The 19,798-nt window shown below is 36.4% G+C and overlaps 1 protein-coding gene across 2 annotated transcripts in view; it reads right to left on the reverse strand.

The window, feature by feature from the left end:
• The window catches only part of LOC142352298 (protocadherin Fat 4-like), a 103,732-nt gene that overhangs the window by 47,774 nt on the left and 36,160 nt on the right, over positions 1-19,798 (reverse strand). For both annotated transcript variants that reach the window (XM_075404825.1, XM_075404824.1), the window contains exons 20-32: positions 19,013-19,135; positions 18,269-18,397; positions 17,205-17,399; positions 16,278-16,479; positions 14,105-14,190; positions 13,429-13,689; positions 12,466-12,638; positions 9,166-9,367; positions 8,206-8,408; positions 5,857-6,046; positions 5,074-5,251; positions 2,213-2,454; positions 1,559-1,725 (exon numbers count right to left, since the gene is read on the reverse strand). In XM_075404825.1, the coding sequence (XP_075260940.1) occupies positions 1,559-1,725; positions 2,213-2,454; positions 5,074-5,251; positions 5,857-6,046; positions 8,206-8,408; positions 9,166-9,367; positions 12,466-12,638; positions 13,429-13,689; positions 14,105-14,190; positions 16,278-16,479; positions 17,205-17,399; positions 18,269-18,397; positions 19,013-19,135 (2,351 nt within the window). The remainder of the gene's footprint in view (positions 1-1,558; positions 1,726-2,212; positions 2,455-5,073; positions 5,252-5,856; positions 6,047-8,205; positions 8,409-9,165; positions 9,368-12,465; positions 12,639-13,428; positions 13,690-14,104; positions 14,191-16,277; positions 16,480-17,204; positions 17,400-18,268; positions 18,398-19,012; positions 19,136-19,798) is intronic.

Here is a 19,798-nt window from a genome sequence, read left to right on the forward strand (position 1 = left end):
ATTGCGGAGATCTAGTGAAGCTGTTTCTTTTACAATTGAACTCAGGACGAGTTCTTTCCTACTTGTGGCTACAAATTGATTGCAGAACAGTAACAGATTTGCTCCTATTTCTTTTATTGCAGCTATTGCAGTTTTAGACAAACCTGCGCATTTTTCATTAAGATGCATAGTTTTATTGCACGACACGCAATGAAACACATGTTCATCAGCCGCAATTCCTTTTTGACAGGATTTGCATTTAATTGACTCGGCAAAAGACATACCTGCTTCTCTGCCCAACCTCGCCAGCGTGATAATTAAACCCCACCGTCAAGGCTAGGAAAGAAGCAAAAATGTCTCTTAGATGGGTCTTTAGTCTGTTTTCTCAATCACTGAGGTTGATTGAGAGTTTGCTTTCTTGATTTTGTCTCGCTGTTTCTTCGAGAATATAGTTCTGGGCGCTCGTTGTTTTTTGGAAATTTTTTCTGGTGTTTGCAGTTTTCGAAGTCGTTATACAATGGTTTTTACCAGACGAGATTCTAGGCTTGTTGGAGGATGAACTAAACCTAGCTTTTAAACGTATTTTGGATTTTTCTGTTTTCGTTTGGATATGAGTCTTTTTCGAACGTCAATAATGGTAATTCCCGTCTCAGACAACTGCTTGTATACGTTTCGAAGACCAAATCTTTTAAAGTACAGGACAGCTGCGATATTGTCCTTAAAGATTTTTAGAATCTGACACAAGAACTCGATTGAACAGGGAGCGTAATTATTGCTCTTGTGGGCAGACAACGAATTGCTTATAACGTCGTGCCAGATAATAAGTTTCCGTCTCTTCTCAAGACAACCACGCACAAGCAAATTTTGCAGTACCTTCAGTTGATTTCTGGCTTTGGGGTTGAACGACAATCCGGGTAGGGTGAAAGACTTTTGAATATATGGTGCCTTTGCTCTGTAGTCCCAGGAATATAGGGTTTTGTGTACTGAACTGGCTCCAACGAAATAGTACATTCAGAGACTGCAATGATAATCTTCGCTTGTCTCTAAAATCCCTCTAATTGAAGGCTATCCAGTTCTTACAGGCCAAACCATGATCCATCACGACATATCATATCTATTTAATAAGTTTATCACAACAATTATTTCACAATTATTTAATACAATGAGAGTGAAAGTTGCAAAGTTTTTATTTGTTGGCTTTCTAAAAAAAATGTCGGATCAAGTTGACTCTGGCAAATAAAATAATATACAAATTTTTACATCGCTAAATCATAATAGAGTAATTGTGAATATAGGAATCGAACGCAAAAACGAAAAAAAATAACGTCTAAAATCACGATTTTCACTGTTATAAAAAATTTAAAACAGAAAGGTTTTGAACACGATTTTCACTGTTGAGAAAAGATTTCATAACAAGCAAAAAATAACATATATTATAGATTTTATATTTGTTTTTCCATTCGATTCCTATATTTAGACATTATTTTTATTTTTCGTTTTTGCGTTCGATTCCTATATTTACAATTACTTAATAGTTCTAGGTGTTCTTTAAAGATTTGCCCTAAGGGTTAGTTCGTACCGTGATAGTGAAAGTGGATATTGCGTCTGCTGTGTCTTCAGGACATGGCATGGTGTCATAAGCCACAATGGCCACTACCAGCACCTTCCCCTTGTCAGAAAGAGTCAAATCTCTCGACAATCTCACTGCACCATCTTCTGGGTCGATACTCACAATGTCTATCAGGCCTAAATTCCAAATACAAAGTTCAATTTTATAGCAGAAAACTACGAGTTTGAGAAATGAGAGAAATTGGAGCTCCGTTCTGAGATTTTAACACATCGCAGCTGCATTCTTACATATTTGAAACGTTTCAGAAGCGAGAGAGAATGGTGTGAAAGTTTTGAGCAACATTTTCCTGAAAATTCCTCTCACTGCGGCCCAAATCTTTGCTTATTTGGGCGCAAAAAAGTGACAGGGATATAAATTTTTGAGAAAACATGAAAACGTTAATTTTTTGAACTTTAAACTAAACGACTCATTATATGTTATTGATGACTTCAAAGTGAAAAATACTTTTTTAAAAATGCAAAGACTGAATCTCGAAGGGATGGAAAGAATTTTAGGTCAATTAAATCCGACGATGACTATGATCAAATATTTTGACTTGTGGCCAAATTTTCCCAAAATTATTCAGATTTAATATTATAGATAGTAAACACAGTTAGCTCCAACCGCTGCCAATAATTCTGAACTGGACTCTCTCTTGGTTCCCAGCAGTCCCGTCCGCGTCCACGTCGGTCGCACTCACTGGAGGGGTCACAGTCAGCACGGAGCCCACCCCGTCCAGTGACGTCACAAGAGCGGAGTAGGAGGCAGAGCTGAGCTGGGGTGGATTGTCGTTCACATTGCGGATGTTGATTGTGAGGGAGAAGGAGGAATCGCAGAGAGTGACGTTGTCATCAACGTCGCAAACTCTGTTGAACAGATCATGAAGTTGTTCAGTTTCTCAGTTTTGGTCGAAAACCTCCAAAAATTGTTATCCGGACCATGAATTTATGTCTCCTGAACAGTTTTATTGAATCGAATCCTTAGAGAATAGTAAAGCGTGAGGCTCTAAGAGAGCTGCTCAGCCACCTCATGTCCTCAGGCCAGTTTATTTAGTTTTGTAAAGACAGAAAGTCACAACATACCCGGCAGACTGCCGGAAAATAGCCGCCGTTGATTCCAATAAGCATGATTGGGATTGAAAGAATAGAATATATCGAAAAAAAAAGATTTTTGTACAAAAACAATTTTTTAAGTCCAACTTATTTTGATGGCATTTCGTAGTTGAACATACTTCTGTTTCATAGAGAGAGGCTACAGGGGCTACTATCAATACCAATAAGCATAAGAGATGGTAACTAAGACTTATAGGAACGACGTTCAAATAGCGGGCATCTAAAATTGGGCTTTTTGGGTTTATCCCGTTTCTACTTCTGACTTCAATTTTTTATACTGACTCTGTTCATTTTGGATTGCTTTGCTGAGCAACTGATGTTCAAAATCACTTTTAGCAGAATGAGAGAAGATAGAAACTAGCCTAGAGAAGTCAAAAAGATTTCACCCAAAATGTTGAAAAAGCGGCAAAATGAGGTAAAGCGAAACATTTTTTGTTCGACGAAGCAAAAAACATAGCAGGACAAGTCTTGACGTATAATTCAAAAAATTTTCATTGACTAAACAAAAAAACTAGACCTAGAATGGATATGAGTGAATTGAGAAAACCATTTTAAAAAAAATCAGATAAAAAAAATAAGAAAAAACAGAAAATCAATGTCAAAATGCCGCACGTGAACAAAAAAAACCACTACTGAGAAATGAAAATTCAATTCAAACAAAAAACTAGGCCTACAATGAGCTGTGAATAGATTGGGAAAACCATTTAGAGAAAATCCTATCCAAAAATTGAAAAAAAACAGTAAAAATCAGAGTTAAATTGCCGCATGTGAACAAAAAACCGCTATCGAGAAACCGAATTTTTCTCACTCTACTCCGTTTTCCGTTTTCCGTTCTCCGAAACACCGTTTTCTCACTCTACTTTAAAATTAGAGCGAAAAAAATTCACGCCGCAAAACCACTCGCTTTTTCGCTCCATTTCCTGTTTCGGCGTGACCAAAATCACTACTCCAATTTGACTTCAAAAACCATGAAAATGTGTGAACAGATCTTCATAGCCGGAAGAATTCCGGAAACGACTCGAAGTGAAAATCCATTTAAACGCCATCAAACTACGCATCTCAAAAAAAACATAGCCGGAAGAATTCCGGAAACGACTCGAAGTGAAAATCCATTTAAACGCCATCCAACTACGCATCAAACAAAACGCGCCCTCACTAATTTATGATTATCTTGATACAAAGTCATGAAACAAAAAGCTAAACACAATAAAATCAAATCTGTTAAATAATGATAAAAAATCTGATCAAATTTTGTTATAAAATGAGATCCCGAAAAAAAACTATCTCTGCCAAAATAACTTCATCAAACCAACTAGTACCTACAAAAACCATTTATGTAAATTTTGAAAAAAAATACTTTAGGCTAAATTATGAAAAAAAGCTCTTAAAAACAACTTTCACTGAAAAACTGGAAAAAGTTTCTAATTTTTTTTTAATATTTCAAAAAACATACAAATCCAAAGAAAATTTCCCTTCAGCCAATAGGGTATCCAGATGATCGCAAAACAATAGGCAGGTCATAATAGGCAAAGAAACTTAGCTAAAAACAAAAAAAAAGCGAAAAACTGCAAAAAATTAAGAAAAAAAGTTCCAGTTTTCGCCATTTTTTTGTCATAATTCTAAACAAAAAAATGATTCTTAACTGTAACCAATTGTTATCATAATATTGCTCAAGTAGAAAGGGTTTCTTCAATACCCATTTGAGCCAGTAAAACAAAATAATCGTCAAAAAAAACGCAAAAATTAGCCCGAAAATCAGCAAAATACATTAAAAGCCACCGAATTATCATAAAACTCATATGAATTTCCAGAGACCTTCAAACCACTACCGAAACCAGCCTAAAATTAAAACGAAATCATAACCAAACCTCTTAACAAAAACAAATGAAAAAAACTGCTTCAAAATGCCGCACGTGAACAAAAAAATTTCGCTCGCTTAGACAAATTTTTTTCACACATCAATTTCTCGCTCTCTCAAAAATAGGGGTATGAACAAAAACCACTCTCTTTTCGCTCCGCTCTTCACTTTTATTCAGCACCAAAATCACTCCAAATTTTTTCACGCGTTTCATTTCCCGCTTCAAAAATCACTCCAATAAAATTGATTTAAAAAAAAAGGACTTCTCCAATACTCCTCTTCGAGTCGTAAAAAGACAGCGCCCCAATACAATTCAAATTCTTTGAATTGTAAAAATAAGGAGCGCTATAATAGCCGGCTGAGAAGATGAGGGCGGCTATTAAAAAGTATAATTGCAGGCCAGGCGAAAAATCGGTAGTACAATAAATCGCATAAAAAAGAGCGTCAAGACTAAAATAATTGCTACAAACTTTGTTTGAGAGCAATTAATAACTTCGCGAAAGTATACAACGTACTTGAAATTGAATGGCCCGTGGCTAGTGACAGTTTCGTAGTCGAGAGTGATGTTGGTGTACACGTATCCACTTTGTGTCACTCCAAAGTCAGAGGTCGAGGTCACCATCTCGAATATAAGGTCATCCTGTGTGTCATCTGCATCTGGGTCACTCGCTCGCAATGTGAAGATAAACGATTCTGAAAGTATCAACACAAATGGATTTCCAGTGAGGTGAATCTTGAAATACCTTGATAAGAACATACTAAAACTTGACAAATGCTGATGAGATATTGGTGATATCCTTGCCAAGAAAACGTCCAGATATATACGAACTTATAAGTTCTTAGGTAGAAATTCAAAAATTATGATCTTGATAAGATAAAGAAGCAAGAACTTCCTGGATCGTTCCAACATGTGTCAATTTATAGTTTTGCGTTACTCCCATGAAGTCATTGAAAAACTACTGGCAATAATTAGGAAGCGCGGCTGTTCTAAATCTGTTTCTAGAAAATTTCAAACTGACTTTAGCAGAGTCAACATAGTATCCTGGATTGAAACACGCTCTTCGCCTATTCTGAAATGTGGCAATGTATGTAGGAAAATCTGGCGTGATTCATAAGTTGCTACTCGTGTCATGAATATCATGATCACAACAGATTTTATTTACTCAACTCCTCAGAATAAAAAACTTAAATCAATATTGGTCCAGTTCAAAATCACATACACTTCCTTCAACTGAAATTTCGTCTAACGTTTTTAGTATACACGGTCTCCTTTTTAAAAGTCCTGAGATCTTGCAAACCTATGGGAAGGTCTTCGTTGATTGTGATTGTGGTTGGCATTCTGTAGAAGGAGGGTGCCTCGTCAACATTCAACACCCTCACTGTGATCAACTTGTACCCGTTGTAGGGAGTGAAGGCTGTGAACACTCCCACTTGGATAACCCACTCTTTCTGCAGTTCGTAGTCTAGCAATTGGGTCTCGGTGCCAACCTGAAAACGAGAACCGATAATCATGATGACTTCTAAGAACCGAAGCCTGATTGATAGTATGCGACCATAAACGTGCAATCGTAATTCGTAACTGTATTTTTTGTAAGGAAACACGATGTTTAAGACTTCAATAAAATTTGTTGAACAACAATACCGTTTTAACGGTCGCGGAAATAAACCCCCACGGAAATAAACCCCCCGCAGAAATAAACCCCCACGGAAATAAACCCCTACGGAAATAAACCCCCACGGAAATAAACCCCCATTTTACTATTAAAGAGCTGCGCATTTAGCACGTTTGGCCATGCCTCGCGGGCCATAGCCATGCCTCTGCGGCCCGTGAGACTTGATATGAAACTATCACAAATTGTCACGACCGAAATTCGATTTTAAAATGGGGGTTTATTTCCGTGGGGGTTATTTTCCGTGGGGGTTTATTTCCTATCTAAAGTTAAGTGGGTTTTTTTCCGTGGGGGTTTATTTCCTAGACCCCCATTTTAACCGGTTTATGTAAGGGGAAACGGTTTCAGTCTTTGATATTTCGCTGGATGGCATGATCGTTTTTAAAAACAAAGATGACGAAGTTGGTGAGCAGGACAACCAGCAGACTTGGATACAAACGATCAAATCTCCTCTTAAACCAAGACTTATATCAGATCATTCCATCGACATTAACCTGTAATACTACATTCACACAGCCAAAAGAGCGGAATTTTCCCAGTACCGGTCATTCAATGTCAGCGAACAATTTTAAAACATTTAGAACATTTGCAAGAGTTTTGATGGCTTTCGATCTGAAATATATTGAGAATGAACACTACACTAGAGAAACTAAGAGTAGCAAAACATGCATTGACGCAATTTGTTCGAGTATTAAGATAGATCTGAGCGTGTTACATATAGCTGTCACAGATCCCTACTCAATGCTCTCTGAGATTTCTGACTACAAAGGGACTAGTTTTAAATATGAAAGCAAAGAAGTGAGAGTTTTTAAACACTGGTCGAAACTGAACGCTGCTTACGAAATCGCAAAAATAGATTTTTAATTCCAACATGAGATACACAAGTTCGAAAAAAAACGTCGAACATCTAAGTTGTGAGGCAGCAATGATAAATTGTCAGCTTTTTGTTAACATATGTGTAGAAAAAATCGTACCTAAAAAACAGAAAGAATGTACAGCAACAGTCATGAGTGGCTAACTAAGTAGAACATTTAGCACTTAAGAAATGACATAGATATCAATTGTTTCTGAAACAAAAGACAAAAATGATCAGCTGATTTTCAATGCAATGAGAGAAGAACTGCAAAATTTGATTAAAAGAAAAAAAATGAAGAAATTTATCAGAAAATTATAACAGAAGACTGTCAAAATATGATACTGTACTCCTAACTTAATGACCGAAATATTCTGCGTAGATCAGACAACTCTATTTTTTGTTGATCTGGATAACAACATTAGTTTGGAGGAAAACCATTTAAGGATTTGTATAATGCCTTAAATAAACAAAGACCATTTTCCCCAAACATCAGCCTGCGGATCTTTTCCATTTGTGCCCCCCCCCCAACCCAGTATGTTATGCGCCCCCAGTTACAGATCACGTGCCATTACATAGTAAATCATAATGTAAAAATATGGCACGTGCGTCGGGGGGGGGGGGGCGGAATGAATATGCGCCCACTAAGCTGGGGGCACAAACGGAAAAGATACCAGCTTGCCAGCTTCCATTATGCTAAACTCGGAACAACTTTGGAAAAACTCAAAAGTGCTCAAAATTAAAAATGGAAAAGCCCATCCATGAGCTATAAACATAAAAAACTATCAAGCCTAGTTCAGAGTGTTTCGAGGTCCAAATTCATAGAGAGATAGCAAAATTTGGGAAGAGAAACCAAAAATTGGGACCTCTCTGAAGATCAAGAGCCCCTTCTTGGCTTCATTAAAAAGTGACAGAAACCACTTTGTAAATTATCCCGAAATAGGACAACTTAATCCGATTGGCGCACTTTTTCATTGTTGTTACTATACCGGGCAAAAAAGTCAGAAGTTACCGCATTCGAAATTTATATTTAGTTTCGTCATATATGACCACACAAAACTACAAGCCTTCGGGTTTCTTTTTCTTCGATTAGGGAATCCACAGCTATAGATAGATAAACATACCAGTAGGGTACCAGAAACAGCGTTCACAGTTCCCATTACAAACGGAATCCCACTCACTGGGGACACAATGCCCCACTTGGGAGACAGGTATGTGTTCAGGTTGGGCAGGGTGTCGAGTGGATGCGAGGACCTTACTGCAGTTCCCGTTGCCGAGTTCTCATAGACTGAGAAATTTGCTCCTGAGATCTGTTCAGGTGACTGGTCTGAAATTAAGATTGAATTAATTGTGATGTTATTTTATGATGTCGTTTTAATCTGTCAAGTACAATATCATGATCTAAAAAAATTTTCCGAATTTGTCATGCTCATGAAAACCTATAAATGGACTGCAAATATACTGATTTAGAACTGAGTTTTCGAGTTAATATTGGAATGTTATGATTCAGCGCTGAATTGTCCTGGGACTAGGGCAAGGGTGTGAAAACAAACTCTAATTGGACAGCCAGATATTTTGCTGTCGCATGGTTATGAACCCACAAAGTTTTGCATAATTCTAAAACCTGGTTTTAAGAGGTGCCTGTATCACAAAAAATTTATACATTTATGCATTTTCAAAAAAATGAGTAATTATGATTCAGCAAACGTCATTTTGTTAAATTTAAGCGCTGCAAGCTATGAAAGCCAATTTTTTGGATCTGGCTGCCCTCCCCCCCCCCCCCCTGGTAAAGTTGCTATTTATGCAAATACCACATACATGGCATGGGAGGCGCAAAAGTAATAGGATCTTTCCCGTTATAGCCCCCCACCCCATTATAGTATGTTTATCATGATGGGATGTGGGAAGGCTATACATTATCTGAACACGAAGTTGCAAAGCTGGGGGGGGGGGGGGGGCTAATGAAATACCGATCCACAAAACTTATTAAGTTAAAGTTGGGACTAATAGGCGGAGTGGAGGGACGGAATAGATCCACAATTTTCCACAACGTCAATTTGATTGAAAGAGAAAAGTGAACTTACAGCAATCGAAAACCCACAAACTTATTCCAGTGGAGTACACATTGAGATCTGATCTGAATCTGAAGATAGTCCTGTTCTCTCCCACATTGAACACTGAGCTCTGGGGATTGGTGGTGCCACAGGACTCGTTTATTATTTTTGTCCCTGCTGCATTCTCAACTGTGATGTAATCACGACATTGCTCTGTCTTCGTGTCGGGTTCCTAAATCACGTTATTTGTGAATGGTTGTTAGGTTGCGTGCTAAATATTTGACTAAACAAAAATTTCTAAACTTGTAACGGCTGCTCTCCTATCAAAGTCGAGGAAAACTTTACACCGCCCAGTTCGTTTCAGCGGTTTCAAATCTGTCCGGATATTGTCTTTTGCAGTTAATTTTTGTGAACTGTATTATGCGCTATACTGTAGCTTACCATTGCATTACTTGTTGCTCAATTAGCCTCAATAACTAACTGCTCAGCTTTCCTGTATAACAAACTTGTTTCTCTCAGAATAACAAAATAATTCAAATTGCAACAATCAAAATTTTTTGTTGAGTTCTTGTTAATAACTCAAATTATAAACCGAAATTGAGAATTTTAATACCGACAAGTTTAGCCCTATACTTTGGCTATGTTTTGGCAAAGTTTCAGCTTTCTGTCATAAAGATTGCAAAAAAAGTCAGAAATACTGTAATTGTAACTGAACAACAATAGTAAATTTTCTAACTTTAAAGTTAGCAAGTATCTCTAGTAGTTTCAATAACACCAATGTTGAACGAGAATAGCCTTCATTAAAGCCACTCAGAGAAACTGACTTTATGCTTTGCACAAATTTTCTCTCACTCAGGAACTTCGTTCCTCAGGGAGAAAGTTTTGAGAATATCAGAGTTAATTCTCTTTTCAACAGGTCAAAGTTAATTTATACTGTGCAATCACTAATATGATCTACAGAAACAAGACACAATAACAAGTAATTTACCGCTCAACAAAGTGTGCTTAAATACGCTCTGTATGTCAGTTTAATATAACAAAATTATCGAGTTTCAACTGACTTTTGGTAGTTTTTAAAGCACCTTTTATGCTGCTAGTCACGTGGATTTATATGTCAAATTCAAATGTTGATTGGTTGTAAATAAAAATGTCGACAGAATGTGAACATTTTTCAATGTAAATGTGATGTCATGTGAAGTTTTGTTGATTATTCTGCATCAATAACAGGTTGATTTGCAATCCAATCGCAAAGAATCTGATGCAGTATTGTTAAGTCGTAGTATTGTTTTGCTGGTGGTTGAGATAGTTCGATTTTGAGTTTCAGTTTATGTATGGCGATTGTTTACTAATAATAGTTGCTAAATATTGAACAAAGTGAACAAATCCGTACGGCTTCAGTAGAATGTAGCATTAATTTTCGCTCTTCATGCTATTCTACCTTTAATGCTTAAAATGGCCTTTAAGTACTATTCGATATGTTTATTGAGTTAGTACGCTCAACCACAACAAAACTCGTCTACACTGTGCCAGCTGTATTTTATATCTTTTGTTTTATAATCAGATAATCTTTGAATACTACTCCGGAATCACAGCTCAGAAACGAAAAAGAATGTGAGCAAATCGAGTGGTTTCATTTGGAACGGGTAAAATAACAGCTCCTGCTGTGAAAAATGACGGATCATTAACTATTCTGACTAAAATCAAGTCCTCTAGATTAAATTCCTCAACAACATGAAAAGATTAGAAACCAGGAAGGTCCCGTTAACCGTATTCGAACCAAAGATAGCTGCCAAAAAATAACGATGAACACACAACAAAAATTCTATTATGAAACAAGATGAAACAGTATTTTTTGTCGGTGAGGAAATCTTTTCTGTTAAATGTAAGATGTAATAAGGAACCATTGCTTAACAAACGCTAAAATGCATGCTTATGTCACAAATTTTTGCATGTTAAGGGGCTTCTCAAGGAGAATGTCTAAGAACCGCCTTGAAAAGCAAGGTTAAGCTAGCACCTCTCGAGAACAAAAGGCGCAAAGTGAAAATAATGAAATGTGTAAGAATCAAATCCGTGTAAAAAAAAATGATAGTCACGACCAGTTATCACTGGGCTGTAGTCTTGCAGACGCGCTAGCCTAAACAAGATACCTCAGATTCGTGATTTCTCAAAACTTTTCAAAGAGCGAACTATGATTTGTTCTCTCAGTTCTTCAACTTAGTGAATCAAATCCAGTTTTCCAACTTTGTAAACCTTAAAAATTAAAAACTATTCAGAGAAACTAACGCTACGCTGTCGATGAGGAAAAAAATAATTTTGCTTATATTCATTGATAAAAAAATTTTTTAATATCGAAAATTGTCAGTCAAAAAATTGTAATTAACAAAAATAAAAAATATGAATCAAAAGCCTGTTGTTAAATCCAGAAGCCAATCAACACAAGAAACTTAATGCTATAATTCTGTAAAAATATAAAAATTTGTTCAATAGTTTCATCTGGATTGTATTTTTATGTGAAAAGCAACTAAAACGAAATCTGTAAAATGAGATGCTCTAAACAGAAATCATTGGTTCCTTAAAGTCAATGTGCAACGTCTTATAATAAAATTTTGAGAAGATTGAGATTTGGAGAAGTCACCAATATTTTTTAATGAAAATTTTTGGCGTAGGAGTTAGCGCCAACTTGTCAAAAAACTGTTTGTCACAATTAAATTAAATAACAAAATCAATTTGAACGTCCATTGTTTTCAATATAAAAAGCCCTCTAAGCATTAAAAACCACCCTTTTCAACCGTAAATGTGGACAATCTCAGAACTTTGAGAGAGTCATGCACTGAAAAGTTTGAAATTCATGAAAACCTTTGGATTTTTAAAACCTATGAGCTGAGCGGCGGCACAGCATCTCAGAGAATATTGGTTTATCACGTCCCTGAGTTTTTCTTCAAAAGTTGTCTTCATAAGCACATAAAAAACAGTTGAAATTCTTCGAATAGCAAAGAAAGCCTATGAGATCTTTATTATACATCGCTATTACTACTTCCAAAAATCAATACTCAAATTCACGCAGCCAATTTCAGTAGAATTAATTTGTTAAACTATTGTACAAATATGCACCGCAAAATTTCGACGCTTGAAATGCATATTTGTCTAAAATCAGCGTACATCAGACTACTGCAAACCTACAGAACTGCACAAAAATTCTGAAAATTGCTTAGTTTTTCAAAAATAAAGACTGAATTTAAATTTTTAGGCCGAAAATATTATGCAAATTGCGTTTTTCGTTAATTACTTTTAGAACAAGATAGCCTTTTCAGATTGCAGTGTTTGGATTACCTGCAGAGAGAAAGACAAGAACTGGAAGCAGAGATCGTTTGTCATTGTGAAGTCCAGATCACAGGAGAGCCAGGGTCCGTATCCATCAGTGTTTGGGCCAATGTCTATCTTGTGAAGAGGGCTTCCAGAAGATGCACTGTATGATGACACTCCAGGACATGTGGCAGCATTGGCTAAAGTTTCATTACATTATTGATTAATTAGTTCGTAATTTCTACATCCCCCCTCAACCTCTTCCTACGCATAGATTATAACTCTCTTCATAACTCATTTTTCCAAATTAAGTGGTATGTGTAAATTGCACTGGATGTAATGGCACCTTTTATAATCGCACATTGAATATTTACTTCTGAATTCATGATGGTTTGTTCAAAACCGCCATAAACTCAAAAGTAATTATTAATTTGTTCACACATTGTAATGAAAACAAAAATTTTGGTCCTGGGAGAAAAAGGAAACAGTCTCTAGCCCCCTCGAAACATCCCCCATCCTTCTCAAATGGACTATTTCCCGGATCGAGGATTTGACCGAATCCACCGTTAAAAAGTGGGAACAGTGGTGGACACGGTTTTCCACCGTTAAACGTTAGAGATAAGGGTGGAATAGTGGACAGATTGGAATTTCCCTCTTAATTCGCCTCTATTTCGCCACAATTCCACCCTCATTCCTCTCAAAAACCCTAAAGTGGACAGGACTGATTTTACACTTTATTTCCACGTTATTTACACCTTTGATCCAGTTATTCCAGTCATTATGTGCAGACAATCCAAACCAATAGCCAGACAACCTGAAATAGCCAGACAACCCTGGATGAGGTTCGCGACCCAAGACATTTAATGGCAAGACCGACTTGATTGAACGGGGGGGGGGGGGGTCGCACTTTGAGTTTTGAACCGCCGCAACTATAATTAAAATTTTCACCAGTTCAAATTCCAAAATCTACATTGCCAGAGTTATTTTTACCTGGTGGATTGCACCCATTTTCATCCGACCCATCCGCACAATCGTTCACACCGTCACACAGCTTTGTATACACAATGCAATCAGTGTTATCGAAACAGGCGAAGTCAGTGTTAGACGTGCATGCATTGGTCAAGTCGAAGGCTTCGCAGTTCAACTCGTCATCATAGGAGGGGCAGTCGTAGTTCCGGTCACAGAGTTTCGCTCTCGCCACGCAGGTTCCGTCCCAACACTGGAACTCGTTACCAGAACCCGTGCATGTATCTGAAAAGACAAATGACTTCAACTTACGATTGATCCAGGGGCTCAAAGTTAAAGCTAACAATGGCACATTTCAATTTAATATTTCAAAATCTGTAAAACTAATTATAACACACGTTTAAATATGAGCAATGAGATATACTTGACCCGGACATTTATTGATCTTAATTAAAGTAAAACGCGCTACATACACGGCTTCTTTGATTTTGGTTCTAATCATTTTGTTCTAATTTTTTTATAATGTTTTTGGGGGAACTCAAACCGACAAGAAACCCTGAAACAACCCATACATTCGTGTATATTCTAACAATTTAGCCATATATCTGGTACCAATTTTCACGGAATGTTAAGAGAAATTAAAAGATAAAATTGTAGAATGTGATTAATTTCAGCCTCAATGAGAATTGTGTAAACTCACATGTGTCAACAGTTAGATTGGGTGAAATTAAATTGTCACACAGAAGCTCATCAGTGTAGTCTCCACAATCGTTGAATGTATCACATCTAAAATGAGACAAGTACTCCATCTACCATCAATCTTTTCATGGCCCGGCACGGACTCTTTTTGATATGAGGCCGATGTCATCACAACCTCTAGACTGTGTGATGACTTAGAAAACCAATCAAGTAACAAATGGAGATTAGAATTTTGTCTAGACTTCTAGAAACACCGGGGCAAACTATATTAGCTATGTTAATTTAATTCATTAATGTCATCGATGCCGGGGTGTCCCGCTTTTTCACCCCTATTCATTTAACCCCCTATCATTTAACCCCGATTTATTCACCCCTGTATTATTTAACCCCTCAGCGGCCCGTCGGACTTGATATGAAACTATCACAACCGATCGTGGGATTAATTTATATACTTAGTTATGACAAAACATGTCTTTAATGTCGACTGCTAATTGGCGAGATGAAATGATAGAGGGGTGAAATGATAGAGGGGTGAATAAATCGGGGTTAAAGGAATAGGGGTGGAAAGAAGTAGAGCCGAAGTCGGTACTTGAGTTTAGTTCAAAATCATCTATTATAATTTGATGCGGGATGTACCTACTAGCCATAAAGTTTCCTCAAAAGATGGTTACATAAGATGTCATCAAAAACAATTACGTAAAACTTTATCCAATACTAGAACACCAAGTTAGTACTTTTGATGATAAGGTATAATAGTTCAAAAATTCGAATAAAAAGTTATATGATCGGATTACTATGAATTTTATCATACTTTGTCGGTTACTATGATCTCATCTTCCGGTGTCATTTTTTCAAAGCAATTACTACTGAGTCCCAAATTGTGTCAATATATTTTTTGAAAATAAACTAGAAGTTATCTCGACCTCGATTACGCATAAACTTGCTAAATAGGGTTTCTGATAAAGGTGGTTCATTTGGTATATTGTTCTGACACTAAGATACACCCACATAAAAATGAATTCCGAACCAACACTGTGGTCTACGGTGTTCTACATAGGTATTTCAATCCATATGCTGATAAAAACAGAACTGGAAAAATCCTGACCATCTCTAGCTTAGAAATGCTATTAAGCTCACTAAGCGCAGATAACGCAATCGTAATTAGCAACTTTTGAACGTTCAAATGCTATTAACGATACAGCAATTACGCAATTATCAGAAAAAATTCTGCCGCAATAATTGCTTCTTTGTCGAGCAAATCCACGCAAAATTGTCACTTTTTTCAACGGTGCCGTGAATATTAGCCGGAAGGGAAATTAGCAGAATGGAATGTTAGCCAAAAAGGAGACGTTAATCAATCAAATTTGAGAATAAATATAAGATTGCACAAGTGTTATATTGAGAATAAGACGATCGGTCAATTCTCTTAGCAACTAATTCTTCTTAATTTTCTCCTTTTGATTTTTTGGCTAATTTTGACGTTGGCTAACATTCCGGACACCGTTTCTAACGGCCATAGTTAAAAATGAATCAAATCAAGAAAGAAGAAAAATATTTAATTGAAGAAAAATGCTAAAAAAACTTAGAAGAGACTGGAAACTGAAAAATAGTCCACATCAATAAGATAAATCTTGAGAAAATTTTCTTTCTTAATGATACCTTTATTAAGTAATTTGTTCATAGTATCAGTTTTTATTTTTCTAAGAAATCAGTTGTTTTAGCTTAATTGATGTTGTGAATACTTTTTATCCCAAGAGCCCCACAGAGTACACTTTTTCGGCAAAAGTATACTTGAGGAGTAATGATTATGCTCATAAATATAAATGACCAATCTGAATCCCTGGGTGAACCCATAATAATTGCTTTTAAATTTTTTGGGTTCTCATTTTGTTTCAAAAAAAAAATCAATTTTTCGGTTATTTTCATTCTAAAATAATTTTAGTTTACTTTGAGCACAGTGTACAGTGAAAAAAGTCTGCCAAAAACACTAGTAGAGGTGGACTTAATGACCTCCAATTTTAGAGTTTATCATGTTTTTGCAGAGGAAACCGCGAATTGGTCAGATGAAACGTCACTCAAGTAACAAGAAATTGCAAGTGATCAACAGGTCAACAAAGTAGTTACTACAAACTTCGTGCGAGAGCAAATAATAAAACCAGCAATTTAAAATTCACCTTCGGTCAGCAGACGACCCATCCAGCCCAGTGTCCACACAGTTGCCATTGGCACAAGTCAGTTGGTATATATTACATGCAGTTGTGCATCCCATTTCGTCCTCAAAGTATCCACAGTCGTTATTCCCATCACACAACACACTCGTGTCTGAGTGGTCTCCGTTCACACACTGATTGCTGATTCGACACAGGTACTGCGTGTCTGAAAGTGGAAAAAAATAATTTCAAATTTGAAATATTGCTTTGAAAATGCTGTTTTTTATTTTAAACTCAATTTAAGTATTGGATACGTGATTCTGATGACATCACTGAGAAAACCTAACAGTAATAAAGGTAATTCAAGGTAATTCAAATACCAACAGTACTCTTAAAGGTAATTCAAGTCTTTTACTACTACTACTACTACTAATCGAGAACCACGATGCGAATGGCGATGGCAAATTATTTAAAAGAAAACAGTCACGTGAACGCTATAAAAAGCCAAAAGTCTGCTGTGCCAGAAATTGCTACATAAATAGCCCGAAACTGACTTTCATTGACTTTCGTCACTTCGAAACGTGCATTTTGCGTGTTTGGAGCAAAGTTAGGTTGAAGTTATTCCAAACATCGCAAACCTTCACGCAGTTCTTGATAAATGCCGGAAGTTCTCAGTGGTTGCAAGCAGACTCACGTAATCTATAGTGAAAATTGAGTTCAGGCCAGTTTAAGATGAAATAATTTTGCGTGAAACACACACTTCCAAATTTTGCCAGATTTCTGCAGTGCCAGATCCTAGAATGTCGTACATGACCAATTTCCTCTATACATGCCCAGGTATCAAATCTGCCGAAGTTTTTAACTTGCAGTTATCTTGCTTGGTTACTTTCCCCTTGACATGACCAATACATTATATATTCACAGATCTGGTTCTTCAATTTCAACTCTAACCTGTGCATGAGTTAGACAGTACAGTATCACAATTGAGTTCATCTCCAAATTGGCTGCAGTCGTTGTACCCATCGCACAGTTTGTCCGTGTTCACACAGCCACTAGCAGACGCAGTGGGGAGGGTGCCAGTTGCGCCAAGTCCACAGTAGAACTCATCCGAACCACAGAAGTCACTGGTTGAGGCGCCAATGAAACCTAAAAGGGTTAAACTAGATCTTATATATTGTTAATAGTCTACTGCGTTCTGAATTCTACATTGCGTATTCATTTCTTTAAATTAAAAAATCAGGCTCTACTGATAAATTAAAATAGTAATTGAGGGATTAACGGATTAAAGTTATTGTGCCATCTCCCTCTATGAATTAATAGAAATTACTAAGGGCGTTGCACCAATTTATAGTAAAAATAATCAACGACCATGACTACACATTTTACGGGTCTCCGCTCTAAAAAGTAATTGCAAGAAGAGTTCAAAAAATCCAGAAACGACGTTAAGTGAGTTTTGTTTTCGAAAATTGTTTAGCGCAAATATTACCCAGAAGAAACCAGTTTTATCCATGCAAATATAGTCTCATGATTGATCACTGCAAAAAGAAACAGAAATCAAATACGGCACTATAGGTCAAGAACCGTCTTCTTCCATGAGTTAAAGTTCAAACCAGAGGAAATGCAACTTCGTGATGATTTTGAAACTTGCTCTCAATTTTAAAAAAAGTTCAAACATTTCGAATAGAAAGGAGCTTCACTCGTTGAATTGATTTGAAAAGTGCTTCATGACCGATTTTAATCATCACTTTAAAAAGGACTTCCAATCGGATTTCCAAATCGATGGGCTGATATTTGTTTTCCTGGTAAAAACGGTTATCTTGTAAGAGTCTTGCACATATCTTACAAGATAACCGTCATCTTCATAAGATGATTGTCTTGTAAGACTCATACGAGAGTCCTAAAAGATAACCGTCACAGGCAAGAATTTCGCAAAATAACCCTCAAAGTTGGACTAGGGAATTGACTTTTAAACTTTAATTCAGCATCTGAGGAGAGATTTAGAAATGGGTTCTCACATCCGTATTCGTCCTCTCCGTATTCACAGTCTTTGAGTCCGTCACATAAATCACTCGTGGCCACACACGTATTTGAGCCATTGTTACAATGGTAGTGGTCTTTGTTGCTCCCACACGTCGCAAATTCACCTGTCAACAATGGTGGATTAAAATGTTAAACTTTATCTAAATAAATAAAAACATCATTAAAGCTACTGTAAGTTCGATGACTTTGATTTAACGTCCACCCGGATCTCATTTGATGAAAATATACAAGCTCCCAAGCAATCCTCAACCCCCCCCCCCCCCCAAAAAAAAAATGTTGGATGTTCTAATGTTCTATACATATAATGTCACATAAATATGCAAACAATTATAAGTGCAAATATAAACATTACTTTATTCAAGCAGGATTATTAAATTGAAGTTTTTTTCTTCAAGGTGAAAAGGGAAAATATTTTTATGGTCTTCTTATCAATACTAATTGCTGATTCTTGAGTCTGAGAACACAATCGTAAATGAATTGCAGGAACAATGTATACAAAAAAGCGTGCATTGTATATGGACCATGACTTCGATATTTGCTATCGTAAAATCTATACACTTGATAAAAATTTTGCTCTCAACAGATGTTTTAGATCAAAAGATGTAATTTGGGTCCGAGAAGCATAATCTGAACGTAAAATAGTTGATTCTTGTCCAATAAGAAAGATACTTAGTACGAATTGCTCCTCAGTTCATTTTTTCAGCCTGCTTATAACTTACATTTTTGTTCGTCAGAGAAATCATGGCAGTCATTAATTGAGTCACATAGAGCACTGGTTGCATCCACACACTGGTCTGGAACTGTCCGCTTACATTTGAACTGAGTTGTGTCACAAGTGCCACCTTAAAACATCCGCAGTCGAGGATTTATATTACTCAAGTTCAAGTTTCGACGGAGAATCAAGAATCCCCCTAATTAACAGGGAAAAAGGGCGAAAAGTGCAAAAAAGATTTCTTCTACAACATTAGTTATCCTCATTATAAGGGGCGGGGAGTGACATTTAAACTAATAAGTTCCGTTACTTACAATATTAATTACTAATGTTTGCATAATTTTTTTAAATTTATCGTTTATAGAGTATTAAAATTTCGTTCGAAAAAAGAAAAAAAAATTGACCTTGTTAATGCGCAACAGTTCGAAAAGTTATATTAAGTTGAAAAAGAGAAAACATAGTCATGAAGGCAAACGGGTCGCTGATTGGTTTCTACGCGGTAAAATTTGAGACGTTTTAACTCAAAAAACACGAAAAAACATTTTGATAACCTCCAAGCTAACATCCTATACATCTGTTATCCATTAGATGTATTGGGTAACATTTTTACAATTTGATTAAAACATTTGATTTCAACATTATGATTTCAAAAAACAAATTAAAACTCCTTTTATGATGAATGACAACTTATCTTTAACATTTACTTTGAGGAAATGCTGACATCTTTTTTCCAACTAAAATTTTTTTGCATTTTTCTTTACAAAGGAGAGGGTGGCGAGTTTCGAGAGGGATT

The sequence above is a fragment of the Convolutriloba macropyga genome, chromosome 13 (assembly GCF_964194025.1).
Source record: "Convolutriloba macropyga chromosome 13, txConMacr16.3, whole genome shotgun sequence".
Classification (NCBI taxonomy): domain Eukaryota; kingdom Metazoa; phylum Xenacoelomorpha; order Acoela; family Convolutidae; genus Convolutriloba; species Convolutriloba macropyga.